Raw genomic sequence first — 12,489 nt, 5'->3', positions numbered from 1 at the left:
GGAGCACCCTCCTCGGGCCTCGAAGAGGTAGTGCAGACCCAAGTTGGTCTTGCCCGACAGTTCAGACTTCGACGAGGAGTCTGTGGCATCCGAAGAGGTCCCGGAGAAGGACCCCAGGGTCAAGCCCCCCGCCATGAGGTATGAACCTCAACATTTCTTACTTACTTCATTTTATCCGTCCCTCATTGACAGAAACTGACTGTGCGATATCATAGCTACCGCGCGGCCTCCCTACCGAGCCAACCTCGGAAGGGACTCCTCCGCCCGCTGAGTTAGCGGACAGCGGATCTGCGTCGCGCTCCGCACTCCCCCGGTCCCTGAAGAGCATGGGGAGGTGCTGTCACAAAGGACCCCTCCCCGTTCGAACACGGGGGGGGGGGGGGCAACGCGATCATGGCCAAGGCCGATGCCTCGGTCACCAAAGTCCACGAGGATGCGTCCCTCCTGGAGAACATGAGAGGGGGGTTCAGACCGTTTGGGCCCTCCCAATCAGCCGCACCGGAGCCCCCAAGGCCCTCGAAGGAGTCGATCCCGCCTTGCAATGAAGGGGGAGCCGAGGTCCCACTGCCCGCGCCGAACACCAATAATTGGGCGACAACAGGCTGGCCGAATGCGATGGAAGAGCTGGTGAACAGCCCAGTTCGTCGCCGAACATTGCGCCCTTATGGGTGCGGTTCTACAGAGCATTCGGTCCCGTCAACACAGGACTGAGCGATGTTGTCCAAGGCCTTTTAACAGGCTTTGAGGTGAGTCAAGTAATGTTTTTTCTCCGCAAAACGGATTTAGCTTTTAGCTGGAGTTTGAGTAGGCCTTGTGCATGACAGCCCCCGATACTCTGTGAGGATTGCAAAAACCTCAGAGGGTCAAATATCCGTAGGGCAGTAGCTGAGGCGTTATGATTGATTTGATATTGTAGGCATCGTCCTTGGCGGCGGCTTGCAAGACACGCATTTGTATTATTGCTACTAAGGTTAACGCGATGGGGTTCGACCATATTATTTGATCTTACTTTGTCCGCATTATGTCATCACGCTTCAAGCATTATTCTGTTTGTTATGAACTTAATACCTTGCGATGCATGTTGGATATCACCGCTTACTTAACACCAAGCTTTACTCGGCTGTCACGCCGCTTCAATACCGATAGTGAGAGGTCACGCCCGTCCTGCGCAGGCGTCAATGCCGGAGCGGCCGCTCTCTAGCGGCATGAATGCGGGCAACTGGCACCGGGCGAGAACGTGATTTTGGCACGAGTGACTGTTTCGGATGGCCCAGGGCGGTTAGACATGGGCGGGACAGCGATCCGGACGCCTGCAAAGCTCTCAATTTGTCTTCGATTTGTGGGAAAAAGTACGTTGGAACCACCCGACGAACAGATACAAGCCCACGTTGGATGACACAATACGATTCGAACCGCCGATCCATCGAGGGTTCGTGTTAGAGTTGCTTTTATTGGATTATCCAAAGAGCTTTGAATATGAAGTCAATAGAAAATCGCACGGACAGCTGAAAACACGGAAAGAAAAGAACCGTAAGAAAAACACTACGCGCACAAGGACGAGTGACAAGGGATAAACAACTGAAAGCAAAGTGGGGAAGAAAGGAGTAAGAAAACGAGAAGAAAAAGCTTGCGTTCTCTTCTGTAGGCAGCAGCCGAGGGAGCGAATCCACCAGACCCACCATTCCCACCAATCCGTCCTCCCCATTCCGCCCCACTCCCCCCATCCCCCCGACACCGGCGCATCCTCCTCTCCCTCCCCGCCTCTGCCCCGAACCCGCGCGGGCGCCGCCGCGCCCCCGCGCCCCGGGCCCGATTGCTCCCTCCTCGTGGTGGGCGCCGCTCCGATCCGCCCGATCCGCGCTGCTCCTGAGGCTCCGGCGGCGAGCGGAGGCGAGCGCTGGCGGCGGCGGGGCGGCGATGGACTCCGAGGACGACATGCACGACGCCAACGACTCAGCGGACGACGACTTCTACAGCGGCGGGGAGGCTGGGCTTGCCGCCAGCGATGACGGCGACGCCGACTACGACTTCGCCGACCACGACTCCGACGACTCTCCCGAGCTCCTCTCTCACCGGCAGCAGGTGATCTCGGTTTCCCGCCCAGGATGGGTGTGTGCTTGGAGTGGCGCAATCACGTAGCTCGTGTTTCCATCTTTTTGATGTTGGAATGTGCGGGAACTGTAGTTTCGTGAATCTAGACGATCGATGAGATTGCTATTCCTATGCTACTGCTATGGCCTTCCTTCTCTAGAGACTGGGCTGTGGCTCGGGCGAATGGCCTTGCCCTTGCATTGGCCGTCATCCTCAATAAATATGTGTTGGTGCAAGCTAGGGCCTCCGGGGAATATTTATTTTTTGCGTGAGAGCAGTGGTGGATCCAGGATTATAAATAACACAGCCAACATTGTTGACGAATAATATACATTTTGGCCACCTGACTGCCGATACTTTGTCCTAGACAAGCAATTACTAAATTCATAAAACTACACATACAGTAAATAATGAGATGATGCAATATTGTGAATTATGATGACAACTTTGTTTGGGATGTAATTTATAACTTTACACATAGAAGTTTAATTACTAGCAAATGGTAAGTCATGATGTTATAAGAAAGAAAAAAGTCATGATGGACCAAAACAAGGTAGGCTCTAGGGTGGTATGCATGTACCCTACTAATTAAATGCCAAATCACAGAGTATATGAGCTGCCATGCAATTCTTCAATGTCTAAATTTTGGACGTCTACACAGTGCTAGTCATTTTTATCCCACATATCCATGTACAAAACCTATTGATGTATGGGGCACTTAGGCCCCCTTTGTTTGGGCTAGAGATTCGCGAGAATCGATTCGGCCCTGGATTCCTGAAAATCGCTGCAGCTGTGGATTCTGAAGAATCAGAATCGGTTCGTTTGTTTACCCTGCGCTGCTGCAGTGGATAGAACACATGGTGCTGGTCAGACCGTCGCGGGTCAGGGAAGGGCACAGCCGAGCTCAGGGGTGGCCGCCGCTGGATCGAGGACACCGGGTGTGGATGATGGTGGCCGGTGGCGCGCGGTGCAGGGAGACCTCGGGGCGGCGTTTGCAGCGACAGGGGCCAATGCAGCGCAGGCGGAGCTGCTGGACAGCGGCAGAGGCGGGGCTCGCGGGCCGGAACACGGGGAGGGGTGAAGTTTGCAGTGCCGGGTCCGCTCGTTTTGGAGCTGCCAGCGAACGTGCCGCCGCCGGAACCCTAGAGAGAGCCCCGCATCGCCCCTCTCTCTCTGTTTTCGTTCGGTCAAAAATAATGATGGGAGGAGAAACACATCGTGGGGAGATTTGGGTCATGGGTGGAGTGGCATTCCTGTTGTAATAACTGGCAGAACTTGGGCTAGACTTCAAGTTGCGTAAGTGGCCGCTCAGGAATCACCAGAATCAGCAAATTCACAGCTTCGGCTTAGAAGACCATGGTAGTTCATTTTCCAAAAGCGATTCTAGGAATCTGGTGTGATAATCTGTGTGTTTGTTTGAGATTTAGATTTTGTGAGGCCTAGAATCCGAGAATCAGTAGCTGTAGCTCAAACAAAGGTCACCTTAGAACTTGACAATGGCAAAAAGAATTGCTGACCTGCTGTACCACACTACGTTGCCAAAGTCTAGCGGAGCTCCTCCCAGTTCCAAAGCAAAGTTTTTATGGGCGGACATCAACAGAGATGATGGCATTAGGATATAGTGGTTCATCTGTTAGTTACTTCTTTTCCCTGGGTTTCCCTCTTGTTTTAGTCGACGAACTTCCTAACTTGGGTAGCTTCATTATCTGGCAAACTTGAGTAGCTTATGTGGTTTCTTGTTGTTCCACTTCTCTCCATACCACTACCTTCCTTATTGACCCAGCAACACAGACCTCGCTTTTCAGTTGTCATTATCCCCTCCCCTGAAACCTTTATCTGCCTCCTTTCCAAGCTTCCAGCCATTGAGGTAATCCATTGCCCTGGTCATTTTCACCACTAGTTGCTGTCTTTACTCTACATGTGTACATAGTCATAGATGAGTGGCATTGCCGTCTGCTGATCCATCAACTGTCTGACCATCGAGAATTCCTGTCATTAGGCCGGCCCAACCCTGCCTTGTGCACTCAACCAAGTTCTTGTGAAGAAGTTTCAGCTGCTTTCTGATATCATTCTCTGCTTTGATTGGTATATGTGTTGGAGGTATAAGGAATGTTTTATGGAAGGATAACCTGATAAGTTACTATTTGTTCCTTAAGTGTACTGTTCTGTTGGGCTTCCAGCTTCACAAACATGAAACAAACTAAATAATGTGTCTGAAAGCCAAACTCCAGCTTTTGGCTTCCTAAAAAAGCATTGGCTATTCCAACATAAGCCTGTAATAAATTAAATAAACTGGTCTCTCAGAGAAGCTACATCTAGGCCAAACTTGGACAACAATCTTCAAAGTTGCATTAGAAAAGTAGGTTAGGTTGTTTGCCAAGTCAGAATTGCACTGTTCTACCTTCAAATAATGCATTAGAATTTTCTGGTCATCAATAGTTTTAATTTATTTAGTAATCATAATGTGTTGCTTAAGTGGTTGCATTTGATACTATTTATATTGACTTGTGAAATTAATCGCTCTCAGCTCAATGTTTCTCATTGCTTATTCGACCTTCATGCCCTGCTATTCTTATCGTCATTCACTTGTTTTGTGCACCAGCAAAATTACTGCATATTGAGTGAAGCTGGTATAAAGCAGCGGCAAGAGGATGACATAAATAGGGTTTCAACTGTTCTCTCAATTTCAAAGTCGGAAGCATGTGCTCTTCTTCGCAGCTATAACTGGTAACAACCATTGCCCTATTGTTTTCACCTTGCCCTATAGTGATCTGCTCCTTTTTTGGGGTTGTTAGATACTTGGATATCACCGTGGCTTTTAGATTCTTGTACTCTAAGACCCAAGTTACATTTCTGTATTGCTATAGTTATGTTTGACCGATTCGGACACAAAAGGTATATGCGTGCAGCAGGTTATTAAGGTGTAGATGTGTTGCAAAGCTGGGTTATCGAGTTGCTATTTATCCTTATCTTACCCGTATTGCAAAAATAAGATGTCCTGGAATCCATGATTGTTAACACTTAAGTTTGACTGTCCTATATATAAAAATTTCTGGATTGACTCCATAATTAGATTCATCACGAAATACATTTCCATAACATTTAGGTTTGTGAGTTAGGACAACATATTATGGTAAAAACAGTGGTACTTAGGAATCCGTGTCATTTTATCCAAACCAAGTTATGTTTGCAATAGTTCATCCACAACAACAACAACAACAAAGCCTTTAGTCCCAAACAAGTTGGGGCAGGCTAGAGGTGAAACCCATAAGACCTCAAGACCAACTCATGGTTCTGGCACATGGATAGTTCATCCATGGAAGTTTATTTTCACTGCTTTTGGTTTTTAGCCTATTAGCTGAAGTGGTCATAGCTGTATACATCAAATGCTACTTGCCCATATATATGTACTTCATTTCTCCTTGTCATCTTATGTCGGTTGTTAATTCCACTTTCTCATTTAATGTTTTCCCCCACAGGAGTGTTAGTAAGGTGCATGATGAATGGTTCGTTGATGAAGAACGTGTTCGCAAGGTTGTTGGTTTTCCGGAGAAGCGCATTGAAATGCCAAATGACAGAGAAGTACATCACTACCTCAATTAATTGAACTTGTTTTTTCATTTCACTAAGTATATTTCATTTTTTCGAGTCATATGGTAGTTGTTGGGAATTGCTGTGGTACAAGCATTTCTGAGCTACCTAGTGTTCCCAATATTTCTATTCCCCCCATTACCATTTATAGGATGAGTTGTGGATGCTGAAAAAGTGTACATAAAGCATATAAAATACACACTTACTGTAGTCAGTCAATTATTGGGTAGGCTTTCATATTTGCCACTTCCCAGTATCTTAGCACCTACTTGTATCAGTATGCATGGCCACCAGCTCAGATTGTTTGAAAAAGGTACCGGTTAACATGCTTTTATCGTTGCAGGTTTGCAGTGTACATGCATTAGAACATAGTAGCTTTGCACTTGCTATGCATTGTGAGCGTCATGCGCATGTGCCATTTTTATGCCATTTCTCTTGCCTGTTTTCAATGGTTTCTAATTTCTACAAAAGCTTATGTAAAACATTTGATGCTCTTAAATATTCAACTTATACAGTTTGTTCACTTCATAACAGCTGGCATGCGGAATTTGTTTCGAAAATTGCCCCTATGCATCAATGAGTGCTGCCGCATGTGGACATCCTTTCTGTAGTGTATGCTGGAGAGGTTGGTCAATCTGTTCTTTAAATACTCCTCTGTATATGGACCTTAAGGGTGTGTTTGGTTTAAGAACAAAGTGGGATGGAATGTCATGGTTCCATTCCACCGGAATGGGTTGGTTCTGTTCCTGTGTTTGGTTGGGGATAAAATGTGGAATGTAATGGTTATATTTCAGCGTTTAGTTTGGAGAATTGGAATGGAATGGATTTGGAGATTATCTCTAACATGCAAATGTACAATATGAACAGTTACAACCTTTTTATGTTTAACAAAAATTATGCGAAATACATTTCAATTGCACAATGATTTATCATCCACATATAATCTGATGTCTACAAAATTTATCATCACTATTTTTTTTCCAAGAATAGACCAAAAATATTAATTAAGTCCCAAATTCTAGATCACACTAGTACTAATGGCAGCAAAATTTGTCAGAATCTCAACACAGAGCACATAGATGAAGCATTAATCAAGGAATGACAAGCTAGAAAAAACCAGTTGCTTCACTTGTCCCAGCTTTTGTGCTTGCCAACGCTGCCGCTTCCTCTCTGCTACTTGCGCTGCTTGCTGCCCCGGCTGCTCCTTCCTCGTTGCTGCTGCTGCCCAGGTGTGGCCACCACCGGCAAGCTGGCTACTGCCCCTTCCGCCACCATCGAAAGACAGAAGGCAGACAAGCCAACGGCCACGTGATCTGCTGCTGCCTGTACTCCACCCGAAAGACAGATAGGGGGACGCATATTTCCTGCTCGCCGTTGTCGTCGTACCGCCGTCGTTGCCCTGGTGAAGGCCGGATCTGTGCCATCCCAGCTGCCGCCGTTGGAGGGGATGCCTTGAGGATAAGGATGTCGAATGGGACGCCTCAGGTGCGCCCGGCTGGGACGCGGCCAGGGCGGCTGCGAGCGCAACGGCGAGCAGCACCAGCGCGAGGATGCGGTGGGAGTGGCCGGCGACGCAGATTGAAGGAGGAAGCCTGGCGGCGCAGATCGAGGGAGGAAGAGAGACGAGGAGAGGCGTCGCACGAGAGAGGGAGAGGAGTGCGCGACCGGTTCCGCGTGATTCCTCTGATTTGGAGGTATCGCTGCGTTCCGGATCTGGGCCGAATATTCGTTTGGTGGGAACGAGTGGGTTCCATTCCAGCTGTATACCAAACGGCAGAACAAGGCCCAGGAACGGGTCCGACCCATGTCATTCCAGTTCATGACTGAAACCAAAAACACCCTAAATTCTTTGTTGTGTGGAATCATGCTTTCTGTTTTCATGCTCATATTGTAACAAACCATGAACTGTCATTTCTCTGTAGCCGTATACTGGGCTGGTGATAGTCAATGATACAATACCTCGTAATTACATTCTTCCGCAACCACTTTACTTGCTGGCATGGCATGCTCTTCTGTGCATTCAATTTCTCAGATGTTCTTTTCACAGATGTTATGGCTACCTAAAAAGCTTGCTTAAACAAATGTTCACTATGCTTAAGGTCTTTGAAGTGATTAGCATCAGTTACATCTTTGTTATACTGTAAATGAGTTGCATCCTTGTGAAATTTGCTATACTTTTCCGTGGAAAGGTCCACATTGCTTGTGGATGTAACAATCTAGTCCTAAATGGAGAAGCTGATCACTTACACCAGAGATTCATCGTATAGAAGTTTCAGCGCGATTGATTGGTGGTGTTTCTCTGTACCCTGTTTTACCCTTTTGCATTAATAGCTATATAATCGACCTATGATATTATGATGTCACTGCTTAAAGTTTCATGTGTATTGACAGGTTACATTAGCACTGCTATAAATGATGGTCCAGGATGTCTGATGTTGAGATGTCCTGATCCGTCCTGTGCTGCCGCAGTTGGACAAGATATGATTAATTCGCTGGCTAATGAGGAGGATAAGGAAAAGTATGGGCGATATCTTCGCAGATCTTACATCGAGGATAATCGAAAGGTAAGTTGCTATAGCTTGATATAGAGGTATTGTAACCATGAACAATGAAATGATGTGGAGCTGATATTCAGATTTATGAAGATATTTATTTGTTGACAATGTGAATATTGAACTTTGGTAGTGTTTATATTTTTCAACAACCATTATTCTTATATGCAGTTGTTTTCACATTTTGAAAGGGTGTAGTTAATTGGTAATTGTAATGAATGACACAACAGAACGATCAACTGCCATATTTAGCCAACTCTTGAACTAATAACATAAATGTTTTATTTTACTATACTGTTGTTAAAGGCATTTCTATGTGTAACAGACAAAGTGGTGTCCTGCTCCTGGATGTGAATATGCAGTAGAATTTGTCGTGGGCAGTGGCAGCTATGATGTTAATTGCAATTGTTCATATGGGTTCTGTTGGAATGTGAGTATTTGACTGATTAATTCGTTTATCTCATAATAGGCAGAATATAAACTATCTGAAATAAATCTTGCAGTGCACTGAGGAAGCTCATCGTCCAGTAGACTGTGCCACTGTTTCAAAGTGGATCCTCAAGAACAGCGCAGAGTCTGAGAATATGAATTGGTATTGTAGGATGACTTACTTTGCTTATTCTCAATCTGGAACTAGAATATTATTTTCGACACTTGGCATGTTAATCAATGATAAAGTCTACCCCCGCACCCAAGTTGTACCACTATATCACCTTGCATCAATTTTGATCACTTCAATATTGTGCATGTGCAGAGTCCTATGATTATTATTATGAGATGGGGTGTGTTGCGGATATTGTAAGCTTTAGCTAGATAGCGTGGATTGTTATTTTTTATGGTAGTTGGACAATCGTCCTTGATCTCCTGGTGGGACACACTGCATCCTGCTGTGGTGATCATGCTAGCCAACCAGGTAGGTGAAGAGAGAGATAGGGTCGAGGAGAGTTTTTTTAGCTTGGATGTCATTATTATTGTAATAACATGATGATGTTCTAAAACCACTTATGTTTGTAGTTGTAAAAATTTGAAGTAGTTGGCCAGTTGTATGATGGATCTGATAAATTATACTCCCTCAGTTCCATAATAAGTGTCATAGTTTTAGTTTAAATTTGAACTAAAACCATGACACCTATTATGGAACAGAGGGAGTATCTTTTAGTCTCGTTTTTTTCAGGTGTGAACTGTACTGTTGTCTCCTAACTGCTGGGTATGGTTTCAGGATACTGGCTAACTCAAAGCCTTGCCCTAAGTGCAAGCGGCCTATTGAGAAAAACCAGGGATGCATGCATATCACATGCACACCTCCATGTAAATTTGAGTTTTGCTGGTATACAATCAGTCTTCTTTTCTGTGTTCTGTTTTTTGCACTCGAAATCTCCTATAGCTGAAATGATATTTGCGTTATTATAATGTAGGCTGTGCCTTGGTTCATGGTCGGAGCATGGAGAGAGGACCGGTGGATTTTATGCTTGTAACCGTTATGAGGCAGCAAGACAAGAAGGAGCGGTAGTGATTCTGATCCTAGATGTTTACTTCATTACCTAAAGATATAATGACATGTTCTATCTGTTTTGTTGTGGTTACAGTATGATGAATCTGAAAGGAGAAGGGAAATGGCGAAGAACTCCCTTGAGAGATATACACATTATTATGAACGATGGGCAGCTAATCAGTCAGTAAGTTATTCGTTATGAAAAAAGCAGCATGTACAGAACATTACTAGGATTCATAGTGATGATTTGTACCTTTTGAAGTAGACAATTATTCTGTTAGCTTAGGTAGGGTTTGCCATTTTTTTCTTTTGCTTTGCCATCCTTGCATCATTTTTGGCGGACAAATAAATATAAGGCACTTCTGTTGAGTGTGCAGGATAATTGTTTAGAATTTTTTGAAGTGTTAGTTTTGAACTGCCTGAGATGTTCTTGGTTTCATGTGTATAGCGAACTTGTTTCATGTGATCTACTAGCCAATATAGGGCTAGCTTGAGAGGATCAATCTATGTTTTTTTTTCTTTAAAAAAGAGGATAGCGAACTTGTTTCACGCCAAATATCATGGGAGTGGCATTGTGCTGCATCGTTCTTCTTAATTTCACCTATTTGTCCAACGTTAAACCTGTTAATAATTTATAATCAATTGTAGAAATGCTGACAATAATGCAGTTTCTTGTATAAAGGAATTTTTCTCCTTGTGTTCAGATGTCGATATCAAGTCAATGCTGATTTAGGTGCTGTTTCGTGTAGACAGAGTGACAGGAATATTCCTGTTTTACCTTTACCTGTTAGAACATGTAATCTCGTAACTCTGGTTGCTTTGACACTTTTTATCTTCATGATGTAGTCAAGGCAAAAGGCATTAGGAGACCTTCAGAGTCTGCAGAATGACAAGGTATATGAATATATGTGACACTCACTGTTCATTTCACTGCTTTTATTTAGCTTACCTCAGCCTGTCCAGGACTCCTAAGACTGACTTCTGCAAATATTTCTCAGCTTGAAAAGTTAAGTGATATACAAAGTCAACCAGAGTCACAGCTCAAGTTCATCATAGAGGCATGGCTACAGGTATCACTTCACGGGTGTTATTATTCCCAAATTTAGGTCTCAAGTCTTCTTCCTCTCGTGACTGGGTTTAATTTTGAAATGTAGATTGTTGAGTGTAGGAGGGTATTGAAGTGGACATATGCTTATGGTTATTACCTCCCAGAGCACGAACATGCCAAAAGACAGTTTTTCGAATATCTGCAAGGTTTGTAGTTTTACTATCATCGATAATACATAAGCATATGCTACTCATCTGATTTCTGCTTTGTGTGTATGCATGTAGGCGAGGCTGAATCAGGTTTGGAGCGGCTGCATCAGTGTGCAGAGAAAGAACTTCAAATATACCTTGAAGCCGAGTCCCCCTCAAAAGATTTCAATGACTTCCGTACAAAGTTGGCTGGATTAACTAGGTAATTTGGATCACCTTTACATAGGTTCTATCCTTTGCTGTGATGCTATGCATACCTATGAAGTGTTTTTTTTTTGCTTCATTCATTTATGTCTCTGTCTACGCCGATTGAGATTTTCTTAAGTCTCAACTGATCTAGAAAAGTACATGTTCAGTTTAGTGAAAAGTGCTTGAGAAAATCTCAGTCGACTTTAGAATTAGCAGAAATGCTTATTCATTTTCTACTGACGACTTGGTCATCCATAACCATGTAGTATCAGTTAAGTACCTCTTTCTGCTGCGTTTCCTCTGACATTTTCCTGCGGGGTATTTTACAGCGTGACTCGCAATTATTTTGAGAATCTCGTCCGGGCACTGGAGACTGGATTAAATGACGTTGGACCTTCTACTAGCCAAAGCACGGGCATCAAGAACACTACTTCTAAGAGCCTTGGTGGTAAGAGCAAGACTGGCAAGAACAGGGCATCCGCTGCCGGCTCCAAATCAGGCAGCTCCAGCCGTGGTGTGGACGATAGCAACATTTGGACGTGTGATCAGTGTACATATGTAAACCCCAGATCGGCCAAGGCCTGCCAGGCTTGTGACCACCAACACCGATAGCACTAGTCAGTCCTTGTTTAACATCTCAGCTCCGTCGATCGAGAAGAATCCTCTCACGTCATACAGCTGTGGTACCCAACATATGCAAAAATTGCAGTTGCTAAGGATATTTGGGGCTACTGGAGTGAGGAGGCATTAGTAGAGTGCTGCATACAAAGGGACGAGATTTGTATCTGCATGTTTGTCCACTGACTGACTGCGCCCTGGCCTCGCGGCACCATCCAGTTCGTTGTGTACATAAACTATATCTGTAACTCTGTTTTGTTTCGTTGATGTAGGGTGTACTAGGAGGTGTGTGCTCCACCAGAGAACAAGTTTTTTCTGTTGTAATGCTGTTGTAATCTTTCAATAATGCATTGACAATTTTAAGGAGGTGGAGTTTTCTTGGACTGAACGGCCAAGTGGCATCAGTGTGCCGAAGTTTTGACATCGAAGGGACTTATGTGGAAGGATTGACTTGACCCGGCAAATGTAGTAAAATTACTAAATTATATTCCTGCAAATCATGGAAATACCGCTATCTGATGTACTAAAATTAGCGTAGAATGGATGGATTATGTCGTCCTGTTTTGAAATGCCTACAACGTTTCATGGATAAATGAGGGTTAGGAAAGTTGTATGAAGAAAGATTGAGTGGAGTAAATAGCATAAATATACGAGCACTGCTATGCACACGATTCCACGCACGATTCACACATGATAACG

General features: G+C 44.5%; 1 protein-coding gene across 1 annotated transcript; it reads left to right on the top strand.

Annotated features, from left to right (window-relative positions):
* Positions 1-1,548: 1,548 nt before the first annotated feature.
* LOC109771999 (probable E3 ubiquitin-protein ligase ARI8) lies at positions 1,549-12,178 on the top strand. The gene is made up of 15 exons (XM_020330696.4): positions 1,549-2,082; positions 4,694-4,818; positions 5,571-5,673; positions 6,217-6,307; positions 8,074-8,246; positions 8,560-8,664; positions 8,738-8,826; positions 9,454-9,561; positions 9,650-9,740; positions 9,821-9,910; positions 10,573-10,620; positions 10,725-10,796; positions 10,881-10,980; positions 11,059-11,185; positions 11,502-12,178. The coding sequence occupies exons 1-15, from the start codon at positions 1,918-1,920 to the stop codon at positions 11,782-11,784; spliced, it is 1,770 nt and encodes a 589-aa protein (XP_020186285.1). The 5' UTR covers positions 1,549-1,917; the 3' UTR covers positions 11,785-12,178.
* Positions 12,179-12,489: the final 311 nt, after the last annotated feature.

The sequence above is a fragment of the Aegilops tauschii genome, chromosome 2 (genome assembly GCF_002575655.3).
Source record: "Aegilops tauschii subsp. strangulata cultivar AL8/78 chromosome 2, Aet v6.0, whole genome shotgun sequence".
Taxonomy (NCBI): Eukaryota; Viridiplantae; Streptophyta; class Magnoliopsida; order Poales; family Poaceae; genus Aegilops; species Aegilops tauschii.
Note: the sequence above shows the minus strand (reverse complement) of the source record. Positions and strands in the feature narration are given on the sequence as shown.

Excerpts from the sequence above, each read along its gene's own strand:
- LOC109771999 (XM_020330696.4), top strand. The coding sequence starts at position 1,918 with ATGGACTCCGAGGACGACATGCACGACGCCAACGACTCAGCGGACGAC. Across the intron at positions 8,665-8,737 it reads CATATGGGTTCTGTTGGAAT|TGCACTGAGGAAGCTCATCG; the intron begins GTGAGTATTTGA and ends TAAATCTTGCAG. Across the intron at positions 10,797-10,880 it reads TCATAGAGGCATGGCTACAG|ATTGTTGAGTGTAGGAGGGT; the intron begins GTATCACTTCAC and ends TTTGAAATGTAG.